The sequence below is a fragment of the Oratosquilla oratoria genome, chromosome 5, assembly GCF_046742065.1.
Source record: "Oratosquilla oratoria isolate Oo_2021 chromosome 5, ASM4674206v1, whole genome shotgun sequence".
NCBI classification, from domain to species: domain Eukaryota; kingdom Metazoa; phylum Arthropoda; class Malacostraca; order Stomatopoda; family Squillidae; genus Oratosquilla; species Oratosquilla oratoria.
Genome location: NC_134781.1, coordinates 75,392,692 through 75,414,006, shown reverse-complemented (window position 1 = coordinate 75,414,006; position 21,315 = coordinate 75,392,692). Strand labels below are relative to the sequence as shown.

At 38.8% G+C, this 21,315-nt stretch overlaps 1 protein-coding gene across 2 annotated transcripts in view; it reads left to right on the top strand.

Moving 5' to 3' along the window:
• Vps37B (vacuolar protein sorting 37B) overlaps positions 1–21,315 on the top strand; it is an 87,300-nt gene that overhangs the window by 17,177 nt on the left and 48,808 nt on the right. Inside the window, exons 2-4 of one of the 2 annotated variants that reach the window (XM_076185434.1) lie at positions 486–617; positions 1,227–1,319; positions 18,216–18,294. In XM_076185434.1, coding sequence (XP_076041549.1) covers positions 495–617; positions 1,227–1,319; positions 18,216–18,294 — 295 coding nt within the window. In that variant the 5' untranslated portion in view covers positions 486–494. The remainder of the gene's footprint in view (positions 1–485; positions 618–1,226; positions 1,320–18,215; positions 18,295–21,315) is intronic. The other variant, XM_076185433.1, reaches the window with a different exon arrangement.

Sequence of the window (21,315 nt, the reverse complement as noted above, 5' to 3'; positions counted from 1 at the left end):
TTAAGGCAAATTTTGAAAAATGGAGATATAGAGACAGGACCACACGAGTACAACTCCAGACCTGTGTAGTAAAATTAAGTAAAATGATTAGAGGTTTCCTGTCAACCTCAAGGCAACAAAATTCACTGACTGGAAATCTGCAACTTTATATTAGCTAGCAATGGCCCTTGGACCCTTCCATAGATCCCTCTCTGGGAAGATACTTTGAGATGTCATTTGGGTTTGTTTCTTTGTAACTGGATGGCATGATTGGAGCTATTACTGATTGTCACCTCTTGTTGTGCCAAAAAGTATGAAAGGGTTAATAACCTTAAATCATTAGAAATGTCTTATGTGGAGGCCAGCTGCCAGCCTTCTGGGCTGCATCTCCAGATGGAGGTGATATTGATAGGTTATGAAGATGGGTGGCCAGGAGATGGTTCTCTCTGATGTCCCTACAATAAATGATTCATATTTTAGTATCAGTTTGCATTGTTTCTTTCAAGCAGACCAGGATGGCTTCAGAACCAGATTATGAAGCTGCCATTGGCCTCTTCAAGCATCTGCCAACTGAAGAGCTGAGGGACTTGGTCAATAATGATGACAAATTGACAGAGATGATTAAAGATCTTCCACAGGTATAAATTTTGGGTTCTTTCTGTACTTTTTTGAGCATGAAAGAGTTGATGTATGTTCATTATGGCTTTGAATTGTACTTTAATTTAGGTAAAAATGAAAGATGTGATATTACAAGATTAACCTAATCCTGTAAACCACAACATGGATTACTAGGTAAACAAGTAGATAAAACATAAAACACATAATGCTATTAAAATAAGTATAACATGCATAATGAGCCTCATAGCACTTCCGGGCAATAGTCTGGTAGGGGTGCAGTGCCAGTTTTATAGTGCTGGAGCTGTGGAAGGCCTGACAAAAACCTGCCATCACTATCATGTTCCTGTATAAACTGTATGTCACATGATGATTAAGTATGACATGTTTGCACACACTAGTTATCATAAAAAAGATGTAATTATAAAGCAAATAAAGAAAAAAAGAGCCACCTACTTGCAGAGGTGCTGGACTGGTGCTCTGGCAAGGGCAGCACTGAACCCCTGGCTTGATAGAAATAATTCACTCATATGAAAAGTTTCAGTTAGAATGAGCATGGAATAATGGGTGCAATTACATTGGTATGCCTTGATTATTTTCATGTGGTTTTGATAAGCTAAAATTTTTCACAGATGAAAAACTTGGCCAGTGAGCAAGAAATGCTGCTGGCAGCGAACAAGTCTCTTGCTGAGTACAACCTTGGCCAGGAACCCAAACTTTCACAGGTGAGTCGCTAGTAAGGTTTCTATTGAGCTGAAAAAATACTTATCATCCAAAGCCAGTCTGAAAAAAAAAATGGTCATCACACTGTGAACAAGAACAACTGGTAAACTAAAGTTGATTTATACAAGAAATTGACAAGCTGCAGAAATACTAAATCCAACATTTATTTTCTTTTGGGACCAATCTTATTTTATTACAAATGACATCACTCCTGCTTAGCAACCCTCGAAGAAATTCCACTCCCAATCTGTAACTCAGGTGATCATTGTTTGAACAGCCATTGAGCAACTAGTGTCACTTAGGAAGGGATGTATTCTCTTTACCAAGTACTTTGAGCATTTACTCATAAATGACCATCTGAGCAACCAGCTTTCTTTGGCTGGGATTCAGGTGGCAGTTGCTGATCCATCAGAAGATGGAACTCCATCCTCTTTGAGGGAGGTCAAAGAGGCTGTGGTTAAGTTCAAGGGTGGAAAGGCTGCTGGCATCACCAGCTTCACTTGAAGTTGCTGAAAGCTGGAGGTTAGGCCATGATCCATGGGTTGCATGTGGAGCTGTTTGCTGTTTGGCATTCTGGTACCATTCCTTCTGCTTGGAAAAAGGATCTGGGCATCCCTATTTGGAAGGGGAAAGGGGACTGGCAAGACGGTAACAACTATTTTCTATACACCAAGGGCCTGTTACTCCTATTAAGGGAGGTAACCAGCCAAGGTATGCACCACTCCCACCCTTTCCATTCCCATCCTTCACCCATTGTTTCCCTCTCATCTTAGTTACTCACAAATGAAGGGTCATCCCTGTCTCCTGCCCATTGTCAAGGTCAGAAGTAATGCAGCAAGATGAAGTACATCTACAGCAAGACCACCTCATTTACATGGTAACACTCTCCCCTCATCCCTTTGAGCAGAAAATAAAGATGGGGAGAAATCCTCTGGGCTTTGTCAGAATATCATCCATACATAACCATTCTCCTTTCACACCTATTCCCTAACTTCTCCCTTCCTGTAACATACAATACATCCATGTCATTCAAAGAACACATCACAAACATAAGGACAAGTGCACACCTAGACTTTACATGGGTAACCTCTTCAGTATAAGTCAAATTCTTGCATGCACCATCAGGTGCCAAATGAATGATCCATCACACTACTTGCATTATTAGATATAAAGTTACTGCTGTGTTACTCATTCTCTTTTACTCTGAGTAATAGTAAACACAGAAAACATGATCAAATCAGTTCACAGAATCTGGGGGTGACTCGTGTACAACTACAAAAAAAATATAATAAAGATGCCAGTGCTGGCATCCTTGTGGACCCACTCATGCCTAATGACACCTATGTAGGCGTCATCATACTGAAGTGGTTAAATCAGACATCAGCCTCGAGAGACATTTCCATAATCATATCACACACTGCTCCATCAACAAACTGAAAGACAGTACATTGCTGGATGCCAGACCCCCTTATGTCCATTCTTCTGACTCCTCTGTCCACCAAAAGGAAAGTGTCCACTTGGCCAGACTGTGGTGTGGCCACCATCCAGCCCTTCTAACCTACCAGAAGAGGCTGGATGACTGCCACACAAATAACTGTCCAGGATACTACACTTCACCCCATACTATACAACACATTATGGAGGACTGCATTGTATACAATCACACATGCCAACAACACAATATACACTCGATAAAGGATTTGTGGGAAAACCCCGTTCCAGCCATGGAATTCCTCAGGGAGATGGTACTGTTCAGCCAGACAGTTTAGGAAATGACAATAACTGTTGATCAAATCCTAGCATTTCATATTCTTATGGAGAGCCAACATGAGTTTCAACTGGGTTTTCTTACAGTTTATTTTGATCTCAGGAAGGCATTTGACTTTGTGCATCTAGAAGTACCGTGGGATCTTCTGCAGATCTGTGGGATTCCTGTGAGAATTATTGACTTGATGTCAGGCTTATACTCTGAGATAGAGAGAGCTGTAAAGTATGTAGGAGGCAAGTGGGGTGTGGGTATATTGTGGATGTATAGATTAAAGAGTGTTGGGGGTAGAACTGGTGAGAACATAAGATTGAAGAAGACTATGCGACGACTAGGGAGGAAGAGCCAGGTTCATAAGACTGAGTGTTAATAAAAAGATTAATTATTTCCTTCTCAAAAAAAAAAAAAAAATAAACAAGATCGAAAGATAGAGGTCGCCAAGTGAGCACAATGGAAATTCCAGATATAGAAATGCACATAATATAAAATGTTTACCCAAAATAAACAATATTAGAACAAGTCAATGAGTTCTGTAGAATATAAACGGCTAAAGCTGCCAGGACATAAGAAAATATTCAAAGTCGAGAAAAGTTTCGACTTGCAAAGAATACAAAGTCCTACAAGACATACATTAAATAATCAAAGTCGAGAAAGTATCGACTGGCAAAGAATACAAAGTCCCACAAGACATACGTTAAATAACCAAAGTTGAGAAAATATCGACTTGCAAAAGAACACCAAATCCTACAAAGAGAAAATTTGAGTTCAAGGCCAGAAAGTGAAAAAGAAGGGTATAGGAGGGGCTCCGTGAAAAAAACAGAGTCTACCCTAGACAATCACAAGACAAATATATATACCTTCCATAAGCCAATGAAAGAGCTGCCGAATGTCGCCAGAGACAATGAACATCAAAGATTTAGAATATATCCATGGACATATTCTTTACATAAATGGGTATACAAATAACATATAATAATGTTACCTTGACTATCTTAGTTACAAAAACAAACTTAAAGTTTTTGTAACTACAATCCCACGTAATTTTAGTCAATACGCATATCGCACAGGTGACCAACTTGATTTCCCACACTATCGGCGAGGATACGAAAGCCAAGAAAAATTGCAATTACCCAAATATTACGTTAATCAGGTCCTAAGTATATACAGTTGAACCTCGAAAGCCCAGACTAATTGGGGGGAAGGGCGGTCCGGTCATGCCAAAAGTCCGGTCATCGAAAATGTTGCCCTAACACCCGTAGATTTTCGTAGCGGTATACGTATAAGTAATGTATGATATGGCATTGAAACACATATGAATAATACTCTAACACTGTAATAATAACAATACACCCACTCCTCGTTTAACGACCTACTCGGTTAACGACAACTCGGAGTAACGACGGGCTTTATGACATTCGTTTAACGTAAATCTCCCGAAGTTACGACGTCGTGTACGATAATTAAGTTGGCTGAGGCAAATTTGTATGATGTTATAAATGAACTTGTACGGTGGATATTACCTGTGAGGTAAAGTGTTCTGAAGCTTAGGTCTACATTACCATCCTGCAAGCTGAAAAAACTACCTGGGGTACAGTATATACCGGTAGTGGTAAATTTTTAGTTTCGACCAAGGGCGCAATATAGCAATAGAAAATTAATTATTAATTTTGTAAATTATAATGTATCAACGTAATATGCAATTTTGTGAGCGGAAAAAAAGTTGCTAAAACAAATTTCGTAAGTAACGAAGTCATGTCGGACGAATGGTACACCATGTTTGTTATGATAGATGCCGATGTCGAAGAAATGAAAGGATGATAAATTTGTCTAACCTAAACTAAACTAACCTAACCTGTGTTTGATAAATCATTACCTGCAAACTAAATGTCATCCGGCTCGTCCTCGTTGTCGTCGTCGTGAGAGACGTTGGCAGACGACAAGATGGTGTCCCGATCCTATGCTACCGACTTCGTTCATTAGCATATTTTCTTGTAGCATGGTATTTTTTACTTTCATTTCCGCCCACAAAATTGCATATTATGTTGATACATTTTAATTTACAAAATTAATAATTAATTATCTATTGCTATATTGCGCCCATGGTTGAAACTAAAAAAATACCCCGGTATTCAATATGGAATGTCAGCATACGCGGATTTGGTCATATACGGTAATTTCAGGAACCTAACCACCGTAAATAAACAGTAAATAAAGCTTTAATGTACTGTATAAAAGAGGGAAAATACACGAAAATAAAGATACATGTATTGCTGGACATTGTACATACAGTACATGTACGTATATGAATACACTTTCGCTTAACGACCAATTCGGTTAACGACGGCACACTGGTCCCAATTGTCGTCGTTAAACAAGCAGTGGTTGTACTGTAATAATTATGCTATACTAATAATTCTGTAATAATAACTGTAATACAGGCATGTAAATGTACTGTATATACAGTGTACTGTACTGTATTTTTTATTACGTACACTGTAAATATCGGAAGGTATGCACGCGGGACAGTGGTGGTGGCCAGGGTTGCTGCGTTTTCTACACTGCCGTGTAGAATGGGAGTGTTGCCATACCGGGGCATACATTTTTCTCGGGCGTGTGCAGACTTTCATAGCAAGATATGCTTGTCAAACTTTGACAAAATGTTGGTTCTAGTATTTTTTTTATTCTTGAATGTGTATAAGACCCCCATGCCCTAACGTATTCAGTAAGATATAATTTTTTTTTTATTATTATTATCGCTAAAAGAAAGCTGAAACTTTAGCGTAGAATTTTTTCTACACCGTAAAAGCATATCTTTTGTGGTATAATATTTTATAAGTAACACGATTACCAATAAAAGTCATATTTTGATGTACCATTTATTATTTGATAACTTGTTCTATGATTTAAAAAAAAAATTGAGTTTTTGAATGTTTTTAACAGCCCGCTGATATGTAGAAAAAAATTCCTCATGTCCTTGTGTAGTTGCCACATGCCGCTATTTAACTACGTTTTGGTACAAAATTCTACGAAACGGCAGCCCTGGTGCTAAAAGAAAGTTGAAACTTTAGCGTAGAATTTTTTTCTACACCGTAAAAACGTATCTTTTGGGGTATAATATTTTATAAGTAACACAATTACCAATAAAAGTCATATTTTGATGTACCATTTATTATTTGATAACTAGTTCTATGATTTTTAAACAAAAGTTTGAGTTTTTGAATGTTTTTAACAGCCCACTGATATATAGATAAAAATTCCTCATGTCCTTGTGCAGTTGCCACATGCCGCTATTTTACTACGTTTTGGTACAAAATTCTGTGAAATGGCACCTTGGTAGCGGCTTGACTGGGTCGGGTTTGAGTACATGTGTACGGCCTTTTGCTGCCACCTATCGGGCAAATTGGGAACTTTGCTTGAAAAGTATGCCCTTTGTTCATTTCGACTGGTCATGCGAGGGTCTGGGCTTTCGAGGTTCGACTGTATTCCACTCCCCTCCACCCTCCTCCCTCCCTCCCTCTTATCTTAGTACCTCCTGGATGACGGGTCATCCCTGCATCCTGTCCACTGCCCTGGGTCAGAAGCAGTGTTTCAAGACACAGCACATCCACATAAATTTGGCGACCCCCCCTCTCCATCCCCCATGCAGAAAAGGAGAAGACGGGGAGAAATCCCTTCGTACGACTAAAACATATGAATCTGTTTTCCCTAAAAAAGCGTAGACGCAGAGGTGACTTGATACAGGTATTTAAGATTCTAAATGGGATTGACATCAAAAGTGACAAAATTCTTACACTGAATGGGAATCTGACAATAAATAATAGTCTCCAACTGTCAGGAAATAGATGTGTAATTAATGAATGGAATAAACTTCCTGTAGAGGCAGTGCAATGTAGTTCAGTTCGAAGCTTTAAGATTCATTTAGATAAACATTTAAGCAAGATGCTGTAATGACTACCATTTATTTTTTATTATTTGATTGATTGTTATTGTCTGTTTATTTATTATTTGTTTGATTTCCATTTATCAGTATTTATTTGTCAGATGTTTTGGAAGGAAATTAAAAGAGAAAGAGGAGGCAAATCAAGTAGAGAAGAAAATGTAAAAGGTGCAGATGGAGAGGTGATAATGGAAGAGAAGGCAAATCAAGTAGAGAAGAAAAGGTAAAAGGTGCAGATGGAGAGGTGATAATGGAAGAGAAGGCAGTGAGAGGAAGGTGGGCAGAGTATTTTAGGGAATTGCTAAATGTAAAGGAGGATAGGGAGGGAAAGGTAGTTGCAGTGGGAAGTGCTAAGAAAATGAGAGTGATGAGTGAGGAAAATGGAGGAGAAATAGGGAAGGATGAAGTGAAAGCAGCTGTTAAGATGATGAGAGCAGGTGAGGCACCTGGTCTGGATGGACGCCATGCAGAATGTCTGAAGAAAGGAGGTACAGTTATGGTGGACTGGCTGGTGAGGTTATTTAATGTTTGTCTAAGAGAGGGTAGAGTGCCAGAGGACTGGAGGAGTGCCTGTATAGTTCTGCTTTACAAGGAAAAGGGGGACAAGTGTGAGTGTAGTAGTTTCAGAGGGATCAGCTTGTTGAGTGTAGTTGGGAAGGCTTATGGGAGGGTCTTGATTGAGAGGATTAGGAGAGGAACAGAGGGAGTAATTGGTGAGGAACAGTGTGGTTTTAGGACAGGTAGGGGATGTGTAGATCAGATTTATGTGGTAAGAGATATGTGAGAAAGCTATAGGAAAAGGTAAGGATTTTTTGGGCTTTTATGGATCTGGAAAAGGCTTACGACAGGGTAGACAGGAAGGCACTGTGGGAGGTAGTGTAGATATATGGGATAGGAAGAAAGCTGTTAAGAGCACTCAAGAGTTTTTACGAGAGTAGTAGAGCTTGTGTCAGGATTAGAAATGGAGAGAGTGAATGGTTTGAGGTAAAGTTGGGACTTTGTCAGGGATGTGTTATGTCGCCCTGGCTGTTCAATCTTTACATGGATGGGGTGGTGTGAGAGGTGAATGCAAGGGTAGTGGGTCAGGAGTTGGAGATGATTAAAGAAAATGGAGAAAAGTGGGAGGTGAGCCAGCTGTTGTTTGCTGACAACACTGCGCTTGTAGCAGGATCAGAGGAGGGATTGAGGAAGTTAGTGACAGAGTTTGAGAAGGTGTGTGAAAGAAGGAAGCTGAAGATAAATGTGGGCAAAATTAAGGTGATGAGATGTACAAGGGGAGAGAGTGACAGCAGACAGGAAGTGAGCATTAAGAGTGAAAGACTGGAGGAAGTGGATAGTTTTAGATACTTGGGTGCGAATGTGGCAGGAAAGGGAGGAGTGGGGGTGGAGGTAGAATGTAGATTGAGAGAAGCGAGTAAATGCCTTTGTGGATTGAAAAGTGTAATGAGAAATAGACATCTGGGAATGGATGTTAAGAGGAGGTTATATGAAGGAGGGATTGTGCCAACAGCATTGTATGGAGCAGATACATGGAACATGAGAGAGGAAGAGAGAAGGAGTTTGAATGTGTTTGAGATGAGGTGTCTGAGAAGTATAATAGGGGTTACTAGGCTGGATAGAGTGAGAAATGAGGAGGTGAGGAGGAGAACGGGTGGAAAGGGAACTGGGAGATAGGGTTGATGAAAGAGTATTAGGATGGTTTGGACACATGGAAAGAATGAGTGAAGAAAGATTAGTAAAAGAAGTGTGGAAGGCAGAGGTGGAAGGAGTGAATATGATGGGGCGTCCTAGGATGAGATGGATAGATGGGGTGAAAGGGCCTTACAAAAGAGAGGAATGTCTGTGGAGGAAGGACGGGAGAGGACAGAAGATAGGGGTGAATGGAGAGGGGTTGTGTATAGATGATGCTGTGATGCATGAGGGAGAGTGGGTGGGGGATGGGGGTTGAGGAAATATGTATGAGAAAAAATTAGACGCAGCCCGACGGGATTTCTCCCCGTCTTCTCCTTTTTTGCATGAGGGGACGGAGAAGGGGGGTCACCGAATTTATGAAGCGGCCTTGCTGTGGATGTGCTGCATCTTGCGGCACCGCTTCTGACCCAGGGCGGTGGGCGGGATGCTGGAATGACCCGTCGTCCAGGAGGTGCCAAGATAAGAGGGAGGGAGGAAGGGGAGTGGAATATATAGGAAATGGAATTGGTGGGAGTAGTTTCTATGCCTTTTTCTTTTTGGCTACCCCCCCGTGTAGGGGGAAAAAGCCTTTGGTATATGTATGTATTGTTTCTTTTGTCATAACTCAAGATTACCATGTTGTAGAATTTGAGTAAATTAGTCATGCAAAAACGTTTCCATCTGAATCCATACTGGCTATCATTTATCAAACGGTTACTTTCTAAATGATGTTTGATAGCATCTCTGATGATAGTTTCCATCATTTTTCCTACAATTGAAGTCAAGCTTATGGGCCTGTAGTTATTTGGTTTCTTTTTGTCACCTTTTTTGAATATTGGAGTGATGTTAGCTAGGTTCCATTCTCTTGGGACATCTCTGGATATGATGGATTTTTAAAAATAAATTCTAATGGAACAACAATCTCCTTTTTCATTTCCTTTAAGATTCTTGGATACCAACTATCAGGCCCTGGTGTTTTATTAATTTTGAGTTTCTCTATACACCTTTTAATTTTTTCTTTTGTTATGATTACCATTGTAAGTTTACCCTAGATTTTCACAGATTTCAGTTTGGGGTTCATTTTGAGGTGTTTCATTTATGAATACTGAGCAAAAATAGTTGTTTAAAATATTACACATTCCTTCGTTTGAATACTCAAGTTGACTGTCAGCAGATAATAGTGGGCTAATGTGATTACCTTTTTATCTCTAACTTTAGAATTCTTTGGGATTCTCTTTGGATTTATCAGCGATATTCGTTTTGTATTGTCATTTTTGTTTTTTTATTGTCTGTATTATTACATAACTTTGATAGTCGTTTGATGCTCCTGAGCACTTGTATTTCTTATAAGCCAGTCTCTTTTTTATAAATACTTTTTTCAGTTTCATTTCATTTCCCATATATTCCACTCCCCTCCACCCTCTTCCCTCCCTCTTATATTGGCACCTCCTGGATGACTGGTCATCACTGCATCCTGTCCACTGCCCTGGGTCAGAAGCAGTGTCGCAAGACACAGCACATCCACAGCAAGGCCGCTTCATAAATTCGGCAATCCCCCCTCTCTGTCCCCTCATGCAGAAAAGGAGAAGACGAGGAGAAATCCCTTCAGGCTGCGTCATTTTTTTTTTTTCATACATACAGTCGAACCTCGAAAGCCCGACTAATTGGGGGGAAGGGTGGTCCAGTCATGCCAAAAGTCCGGTCATCAAAAATATCGCCCTAACACCCGTAGAGTTTCGTAGTTGTATACATATAGGTAATGTATGATATGGCATAGAAACACATAAGAATAATACTCTAACACTGTAATAATAAAAATGCTGTAATAATAATGCTATAATACTAATAATTCTGTAATAATTGTAATACAGGCATGTAAATGTACTGTAAATACAGTGTACTGTACTGTAGTTTTTATTAAGTACACTGTAAATATCGGAAAGTATGCACGCGGGACAGTGGTGGTGGCCAGGGTTGCTGCGTTTTCTACATTGCCGTGTAGAATGGGAGCATTGCCATACTGGGGCATACATTTTTCTCGGGCGTGTGCAGACTTCCATAGCAAGATATGCTTGTCAAACTTTAACAAAATGTTGGTTCTAGTTTTTTATTCTTGAATGTATATAAGGCCCCCATGCCCTAACATATTCAATAAGATATGAAAATTATTTTTTTTTATATTATTATCGCTAAAAGAAAGCTGAAACTTTAGTGTAGAATTTTTTCTACACGGTAAAAATGTATCTTTTGGGGTGATATTTTATAAGTAACACAATTACCAATAAAAGTCATATTTTGATGTACCATTTATTATTTGATAACTGTGGTGGGGGAAAAGAATACTGCCACCAAGTATTCCCACTTGGATCGTAAGAGGCGAGAAGAAAGGGACGGGGATTGGGACTAGGCATCCTTCTCCCTGTAGCCCCACGGGGCATATCTCCTAAAAATAAAAGTGAAGGCATAAGGGGTGCTGGAGGGCCTCGGACCAGCACCCTAAGGTTTGGGTCTTTTAATGTGCATGGATGTGGCACCACCCCATCCATATAAAGATTGAACAGCCAGGGTGACATAACACATCCCTGACGAAGTCCTACCTTTACCTCTCCATTTCTAATCCTGACACAAGCTCTATTACTCTCGTAAAAACTTTTGAGTGCTCTTAACAGCTTTCCTCCAATCCCATATATCTGCAGTACCTCCCACAGTGCCTTCCTGTCTACCCTGTCGTAAGCCTTTTCAAGATCCATAAAAGCCCAAAAAACATCCTTACCTTTTCCTATAGCTTTCTCACATATCTGTCTTACCACAAAAATCTCATCCACACAATCCCTACCTGTCCTAAACCCACACTGTTCCCTACTAATTACTCCCTCTGTTCCTCTCCTAATCCTCTCAATCAAGACCCTCCCATAAGCCTTCCCAACTACACTCAACAAGCTGATCCCTCTGAAACTACTACACTCACACTTGTCCCCCTTTCCCTTGTAAAGCGGAACTATACAGGCACTCCTCCAGTCCTCTGGCACTCTACCCTCTCTTAAACAAACATCAAATAACCTCACCAGCCAGTCCACCATAACTGTACCTCCTTTCTTCAGACATTCTGCATGTCATCCATCCAACCCAGGTGCCTTACCTGCTCTCATCATCTTAACAGCTGCTTTCACTTCATCCTTCCTTATTTCTCCTCCATTTTCCTCACTCATCACGGTCATTTTCTTAGCACTTCCCACTGCAACTACCTTTCCCTCCCTATCCTCCTTCACATTTAACAATTCCCTAAAATACTCTGCCCACCTTCCTCTCACTGCCTTCTCTTCCATTATCATCTCTCCATCTGCACCTTTTACCTTTTCTTCTCTACTTGATTCACCTCCTCTTTTTCTTTTAATTTCCTTCTAAAACATCTTTTTATTGCTTTCAAAATTTACTGCCATACTCTTACTCCATTTCACATGTACTCTCCTCTTTGCTTCCTTTATCTTATGCTCAACTTCCTTTCTCTTTACTTTGTACCTCTCATATGTTTCCCTTGTCCTAATTTGTAGCCAATCTATGACTGCCTGCTTCTTCTCTTCTACACCTTTCTTTGCTTCCTCATCCCACCACTCACTACCCTTCCTTCTGTTTCCTCCCGCCCTCCTTGTTCCACACACCATCTTTGCACACCTTATGACTCCCTCCTTGAACCATCCCCCATTCCTCCTCCACTCCTAGTTCTAATCTATCCTTTACTCCCTCCCACTCCTCTTTCAGCTTCTTCTTAGACTCATTCTCCTTTTTTTCTCATTTAAGCAGTTCACTCTAAGTACCTCCCTACCTTCTGCCCTTTTCCTCTTTCTCCACCTATTCTCCACTCTCAATTTACCTTCCACCAGAAAATGATCTGATATTCCCCCACTCTCTCCCCTTAGAACATGTACATCCTTAACTCTTCCTACTATACTCCTGGTCACCACTACACAGTCCATTAATGCTCTATCTGCCACCCTTCCCCCCACCACCCTCTCCCATGTGTACTTATGCTTGACTTTCTTCCTAAACACTGTATTTGCTATCATCAACTCTCTTTCAAGACACATCTCCACCATCAATTCTTCACTACAATTTTTACCTGGAACTCCATACTTCCCAAGCACTCCATCTATTGGTTCATTTCCTACCCTAGTATTGAGGTCTCCCAGTACAACTACATTGACATTTCTCCCTAATCCCTGTATGCACTCATTTATATCTACCCAAAAAGCCTCCCTTTCCTCTAAGCTTTTTTCATTACCAGGTCCATACGCACTTACAAAAACCCACATCTCCTTTCCCAGCTTCACCTTCATCCACATCAACCTTGATGAAACCTCCTTCTACTCCACTACCTGCTTACTTATCTCTTCACTTACTAGTATAGCCACCCCTTCTCTCCCTCGTCCCCTCTTCACTCCTGAGTACCTCCCAGCTACACTCCCAAACTCACAGTTGCCCTTTCCTTTCATTTTATTTTCACTAAAAACCAGCACATCCATCTTTCTTCTCACAAACATACTGCCTATCTCTTCCCTTTTACTCTCATCTGTACCACATCCATGCACATTAAAAGACCCAAACCTTAGGGTACTGGTTGGAAAACTCCCAGACCCTCTTATGCCTTTACTTCTTTTTTTAGGAATATCCCCTTTTGGGGCTACAGGTAGTAGGACTCCTAATCCCATCCCCTGTCCTGTTTTTTGTTGCCTTTTACGACTCAAGTGGAAAGACTTGGTGGTACCATTCTTTTCCCCCACCACAGGGTCGGCAAAAAAAGGAAATGAATATTCAGAGAAATGGTACATGACAGTAACAAGGGGTTGGGGGACAGCATAATGGAGAGATAGTCATAGTATAAAAGTGTCATCATTTCTCTATGAACAGAGTTTTCCTCTATCACAGACAAAATGATGTGTGGCTCTGGTCTGTAGGGGTGCCCCATATAGACCCTAAAGTATCAACTGTGAATTTTTCGTACCGTAAATAGAATCGAGGGTAGTGATTACCAAATACCATAACTGTAAATTTACCGGATAAAGAATTACCGTATAAAGAGGACTCACTGTATATTTCTTTAAATGTTCCATTTCTCTTCCATCTTTGTTTCATCATTTGCAAATTTTTCCCAACTAGCATTTTGAATTTTTTTTTCCAAGTTTTACAGTCAGTTTTGTTGTACATTAGTCTTCCTTCTCTGTGTTTCTTGTTTCTTCTCACAACATTGTGTTCCTTAAACTTGAACTCTATTAGTATGTGGTCACTCTTCCCAATTGGTGTCTTATAATTTATTTCGTGTATAATTTCAGGCTCAGAAGGGAATATCAGGTCTAGTCTCGATGGTTCTTTGTTGTGTCTGTATCTAGTGTTTTTTTTTACCCATTGAGTCAATGTATAGTCAATGAATGTGTATTTACCTAGTTGTATTTTACGGGAAGGGGAGCTATGCTCATGGTGTCCTGTCTTCATATCTCATTTTATCTAGACTTTTTTTAAATTTGTGTATCATTTTTGCACACACCGCATTTTCATCTAACTTGTTCCAAACGTCTGTTACCCTTTGGGGAAAGCTGTTCTTTTTCAGGTCTCTTCTATAACTGTCTTTCTTGATTTTCTTTCCGTGTCCTCTTGTATCTCTACTGTCCCATTTTATTAGATCCTCTCTATCAATAGTTTCTATGCCTTTCATGATTCTATAAATAGTTATCAAGTTTCCTCTCTCTCTTCTTTGCTCTAATGTCTGTTAGTTCTGAGAGTGTTGGTGCCAGTTTCGTAATTGCTCTTTGTATTCTTTCAAGTTTTGTTATATATTTTTTTGTACTTGGTGACCATGTGGTTGCTGCATACTTCAATCTTGGTCTTATCAAAGTGACTAGTATTTTCTTCACCATTTCTTCATCCAGGTATGTAAATGCCACTTTGATTGTTCTTATTAGATTATAAGTTTCTCCAAAAATCTTGTTTATATGTTTCTCATGGGACATAATAATGACTCCCAGGTCCTTCTCATTTTCTACTTTTTTAATTTCTTCCTCTCCCAATTTATATGATCCCACTATTCTTTTTTTGCTTCTTCCAAATTCCATTCTACTACACTTCTTAATATTGAATTCCATCTCCCACTTCCTACTCCACTCCCATATTTTATTGAGATCACTGCAGCAACTCACAATCTTCTACAGTGTTCACTTTTTTCCAACAATTTTGCATCATCCACAAAGAAGCTCATTGAACTTTCAATTCCTTTATCCATAACATTAATACACTCACTATCTGAGTTACGACCTGTGCGACTTACGTCCACCCGTACTTACGACCACATTCAGCAGATGCCTACATGCACATATTATGAGTTTACTGGTTTACTGTACGTTTGCACGTGGCGTCCAGCATCCCGTATGACAGTTACGGCAGCACAGCACAGCATCTCACCAAGGTTGCGCTGTCTGCCATGATTATGGTATTTCTACCATAATTTAGTGTGTGTCTACCATCTACCATACGACAACTTCCATATACTGTACCATAATTTTACTGGAATTAATATTATACTGTATTTCGATTCCCAGTTCCCACCGATAATCAGGGCAGGTGGGAATGGTCAGAAAGGGCAGTTTTGCCAGATCGGTGATACACGCTTCCCCGAAAGCCAAGACAGAGAGTCATTTACAGTAGTCCTGCATTCGTACTTTTCATTCTGGTTCGAGTTCTCTATTGGTCGAAAGTCGAAAGCTGTAGTGTACGAACATGGATACAAATAGCTTTAACCCAAGTCTATGATATTCCTGGAGTTCTGAAGTATAATATCTTATATTCAATAAGACAATATATCTCACTGTACTATTCCATGCATAAAATATTTATTTGATGAAATAACGTTATGCTATGATTATCGTTCTTTTCTTACGAAGAGAGACCGAACGTTTTCGCATGGGAGGCGACGATTGAGCCCAGTGCATAGAAGCGAATCTTGTACTTGTTTTCATGTACATTTGAGGGAATTATTTTAAATGTTATTAAGCCTTTATTACTTCAACCTCTTTTTATCAATTATGCCTCGATCAGCGGATACCAACGGATCTCCCATGCTGCCTCGCCAGACCTACTGCCTGATCTTTCCCTCGACCATACGCACGAAGTGTAAATGACGTGAAACCAAAAAGTGGATTTTATTTTATTTTATTTTTTTACATGCATATTTTCTATTTTTTATATTTTGTATCTTTGTGTTAATTTGAATTTTCGGTCTCTAATAAGAATCCTGTGTAAAATATTTTCTTTCTTTACCCTATCCTATTAATTTATTATTATTAATTTATTATTTGATATAACAATCAAAGAATATTGAATATTTTGCATACACTGAGAATGTTTTACAATGAAGCCACAAACGAAACATTTGAGCTGGATTTACGCTCTGCATCATATGTCCTTGAGTATACACTTCGAATGTATACGGTCCGAGTTATGACCGTTTCGACTTACGACCGGTTGGTCGGAACCGATCTAGGTCGTAACTCGGATAGTGAGTGTATATATAGCAAACATTATTGGGGCCAGAACTGTTCCTTGTGGAACTCCACTAATCACTTCATCCCAATTAGAATGTTTGTCTCTTATTACCACTCTCATTTTTCTTTCATGCAAGAAGTCTTCCATCCAGTCAGCAGTTTGCCCTGTATTCCTCCTGCAGTTTCTAATTTCTTTAGCAATTTCTTATGTGGTACCTTATCAAAGGCTTTTTTCAGGTCTAGAAATGCACAATCAGCCCATCTATCTCTTTCTTGTATTACATCTATTAGCCTTGAATAGAAAGACATTAAGTTTGTGACACATCCTCTAATTTTGGTCTTATCAGTGTAACTAGGATTTTCTTCACCATTTCCTCATCCATGTAGTCAAAGGCCTCTTTCATTTATCTTATTAAATTGTAGGTTTCTCCAACTATTTTGTTTACATGTTTGTCTGGTGTCATGTCATTTGAAATGATCACTCCAAGGTCTCTTTCTGAATTTACTTTTGTAACTTCTTTTGTTCCTATTTTGTATTTACTGGATATTCTATTTTTGCTTTTTCCAAATTCCATTATGCTACATTTTTTAATGTTGAAATTCACTTCATTCTTTTTACTCCAATTCCAGACTTTGTCCAGATCTCCCTGAAAAGATTTAGTTTTCTTCGTTACTCTCTTCAATAGTTTTGCATCATCTGCAAAGAAGTTTAAGTAGCATTTAATTCCTTCATCCATGTCGTTTATATAAATAGCAAATGTTATCGGAGCCAATACAGAGCCTTAGGGTACTCCACTTATCATGTCTACCCATTTTGAGTTCTTTTCTCTAATCATCACTCTCATTTTTCTTCCTTTCAAGAAGTCTTCCATCCATTCCAGTAATTTTCCTTGTATTCCACCTATTAGTTCAATTTTTCTTAGTTTTTTGTGTGGTACTTTGTCGAAAGCCTTTTGTAAGTCCAGGAAGGCACAATCTGCCCAGCCATCTCTTTCTTGTATTATGTCTAGCAATCTTGAGTAAAAGCATATTAAGTTAGTAGTACATGATCATCCACTTCTAAATCCAAATTGGTTGGGGTTTAATATTTTGTTCTTTTCCAAGTGTTTAATCCATTTGTTTTTAATAACAATATGTATATGTATGTGTGTGTGTATATAAATATATATATATATATATATATAGTATATATATATATATATATATTATATATATATATATATATACTATATATATATGCTTGTAACCACGAGGAAAATAAAGATCGGAATACTGAACGTTTTCGTCTATTAAGACATTTTCAAAGTACATAGTGTCACAATAAAGAATAACTTAAATATAATAATATAGAAAACAGGAGAGGTCACACAACGTAAATATGAAAGGAATATCTTACAAAGAAACAAAAATATAAAAACAATAAATAAAATGGGTGACAATTGAAACAGGTGAAAAAATGTCACACAACATAAACCATAAGGATGACAAATGACAAGGTGAAAAATAAAAAGGAACATTCAACATAAAAGATAACAAGAAATAAGAAGGGTGACAATTGACACATGTGATTCAACATAAAGATTGACTTACAAAGAAACAAATTATATACATATGCATACATAAATTGTCACCCATTTTATTTATTGTTTTTATATTTTTGTTTCTTTGTAAGATATTCCTTTCGTATTTACGTTGTGTGACCTCTCCTGTTTTCTATATTATTATATTTAAGTTATTCTTTGTTGTGACACTATGTACTTTGAAAATGTCTTAATAGACGAAAACGTTCAGTATTCCGATCTTTATTTTCCTCGTGGTTACAAGCATAAATCTTTATTCACGTGTTTTATGTGATTACTGTTGCATATTATATATATATTTATATATATATATATATATATATATATATATGTATATATATATATATATATATATATATATAATTGTTATGTAATTTTGTTTCTTATTCATTTATTTGTATGTTTTCTTTATAAAGGCTAAGCAAAAGCTGATTACTTCATATGAGGAGGCAGCCCAACTATCAGATGAGTTGGGATCCATGAAAGCAGAAATAGGTGAGTATGAATATAGCATATTTCTTTTTAAATTATAAAAAATATATACATATGATCAATTTATTTGTTAGATGCAAAGATTTCCAATAGTAAGTATTCAGATATTTTTCAAAATCAGAGTTTAGATGTGAAAAGTTATCTGTATGTGTAGTGAAATTGATGTTCTAATTTGGGTGAAACTGAATATAATGATGGAAAGGATTTTGTGAAATACAATTACAGTGCTCTCGGTGACAAAGATGCAGAAATGGTATGAAAGTTAAATGAATGTTTCTTGGGTTATTGGGATACCAATACTGTTGATACATCACCATGATCACTCAATGAACAACCTCAGATTGGCCCAGAGGCATATACTGTAACTGCACTAGGGTAGGATTTATTTTTTCTCGTGGTGGTGGAAAAAATATTGCCAGCAAGTCCTCCCACTTGAGTTGTACAAGGCGACAAAAAAAGGAACAGGTATTAAAACTAGGCATCCTTCTCCCTGGAGTCCCACAGCGGACATTCCTAAAAGAAAAAGAAAAAGAAAAAGAAGAAAAAAAAAAGATGGTCTAGGAGTTTTCCAACCAGTACCCAAAGGTTTGGGTAATTTAATGTGTGTGGATGTGGTACATATGAGAGTAAAAGGGAAGAGATAGGCAGTATGTTTGTGAGAAGAAAGATGGATGTGTTGGCATTGAGTGAAACTAAGTTGAGAGGGAGGGATGAGTGTGAGTTTGGGAGTGTAGTTGGGAGGTTCTCAGAAGTGAAGAGAGGATGAGGGAGAGAAGGGGTGGCTATACCAGTAAGTGAAGAGATAGGTAAGCATGTAGTGGAGTGGAAGGAGGTTTCTTCAAGGTTACTGTGGATGAAGGTGAAACTGGGAAGGGAGGTGTGGGTTTTTGTAAGTGCATATGGGCCTGGTAATAAGTGTAGAGGAAAGGGAGTCATTTTGGATGGATTTAAATGAGTACATAGAGGGTTTAGAGAGAAATGTCAATGTAGTGGTATTGGGAGACTTTAATACTAGGGTAGGAAATGAACCAATAGATGAAGTGGTTGGGAAGTGTGGAGTTTCAGGAAAAAATCGTAGTGGTGAGTTGATGGTAGAGATGTATCTAGAGAGTTGATGATAGCAAATACAGTGTTTCAGAAGAAAGTAAAACATAGGTACACATAGGAGAGGGTGGTGGAAGGGTGGTAGATAGAGTTAATGGACTATGTAGTGGTAACCAGGAGTATATTAGGAAGAGTTAAAATTGTGCATGTTTGAAGGGGAGAGAATGGGGTAATATCAGATAATTTTTTGGTGGAAGGTAAGTTGAGAGTAGAGGATAGATGGAGAAAGAGGAAAAGGACAGAAGGTAGGGAGGTGCATAGAGTGAACTGTTTAAATGAGAAAGAAAAGGAAAAGGAGTACAAGAAGATGAGAGAGGAGTGGGAGGGTGTGAAGGATAGAGTAGAACTAGGAGTGGAGAAGTAATGGGGATGGTTCAAGGAGGAAGTCATAAGGTGTGCAGAGATGGTGTGTGGAACAAGGAGGGCAGGAGGAAATAGAAGGAATGGTAGTGAGTGGTGGGATGTGGAAGCAAAGAAGGTTGTAGAAGAGAAGAAGTGAGCTTTCACAGATTGGTTACAAAAATAGGTCAAGGGAATGATATGAGAGGTACAAAGAAAAAAGAAGAGAAGTAAATCATAAGATAAAGGAGGGAAAGAGGAGAACAGATGGGAAATGGGGTAAGAATATGACAGAAAATTAAAAAATACAGGTAAACGTCGACTTACGATGGCCGCGACTTACGATTGTTCGACTTTACGATGACGACGACGACGATGACGATATGATAATTTAACCCCTTCCATACGGTGCCGCACACGTAGGCGTCATGAGGAGCAAGTGGATTCGCGACGCTGCCATATCGGCGTCTTGATTATATTTATTGTAGTCGCCCCTGTGTTTTTACATTCTCTCAAATGTGCCCTAAATCCCATTCTCTGTGGTTTTCAAAATTCGCGGGTGAAAGAGAGAACGATCGATATAAGCGGTGACTATATTTTATGATGCGAGTATTATTACGTCACGTCGTACGGCTGGCATTGGCTGCTGCCCGCGAGATTTAAGTACCGTACTGAAAATACATATTATAGTGTTTGAATATGGTAAAAAGGATAAAAATAATTAAATAAACTACTGTACATGTTTAATAGGCTATATTCAGTATCTCTGGTGGTTAATATACAGGTAGGCTAGGTACAGTGACCACGGAACAGAGTGGGGATCGACTTACGATGAGATCGTCTTACGATGGCTCTATCGAAACCTAATGCCATCGTAAGTCGACGTTTACCTGTATATGTTTTGGAAAGAGATAGGAAGAGGCGAATCAAGTAGAGAAGAAAAGGTAAGAAAAGGTAAAAGGTGCAGATGGGGAGATGATAATGGAAGAGAAGAGTAAGAGGAAGATGGGCAGGGTATTTTAGGGAGTTGCTAAATGTGAAGGAGGATAGTAATGGAAATGTACCGTATTTTTTGGACCATAAGGCGCGGGCAAAATCCTTAAAATCGGCCAAAATCGGGTGGTGCGCCTTATCGTGAGGTGCGCCTTATGTGTAGCTTCAGTGCAACAAAAAGCCTCGGACAGTGACGTACTATATTGACACGTTTTGTAGCTAGCCTGCCGATGGCGACAGTGCATAGGCCTAGCAAAAGTTACAACCAAGTTATAACCAAGATGCATATATCTTGACAAGAAAATTGCGAAAACTTCGACAGTTTTCGAGTCCATGCCACCACATTTATTGACACTATCATGGCTATGACATGATAGGGTCCACAACACAGACAGCCATTTTGCATTGGTCTAGTCTTGCTCCACTCTGACTGTAGTCATTTGGGTATTTTTTTAGTTTCGACCATGGGCGCAATATAGCAATAGAAAACTAATTATTAATTTTGTAAATTATAATGTATCAACGTAATATGTAATTTTGTGGGCGGAAATGAAAAAAAATACTTTGCTACAAGCAAATATGTTAATG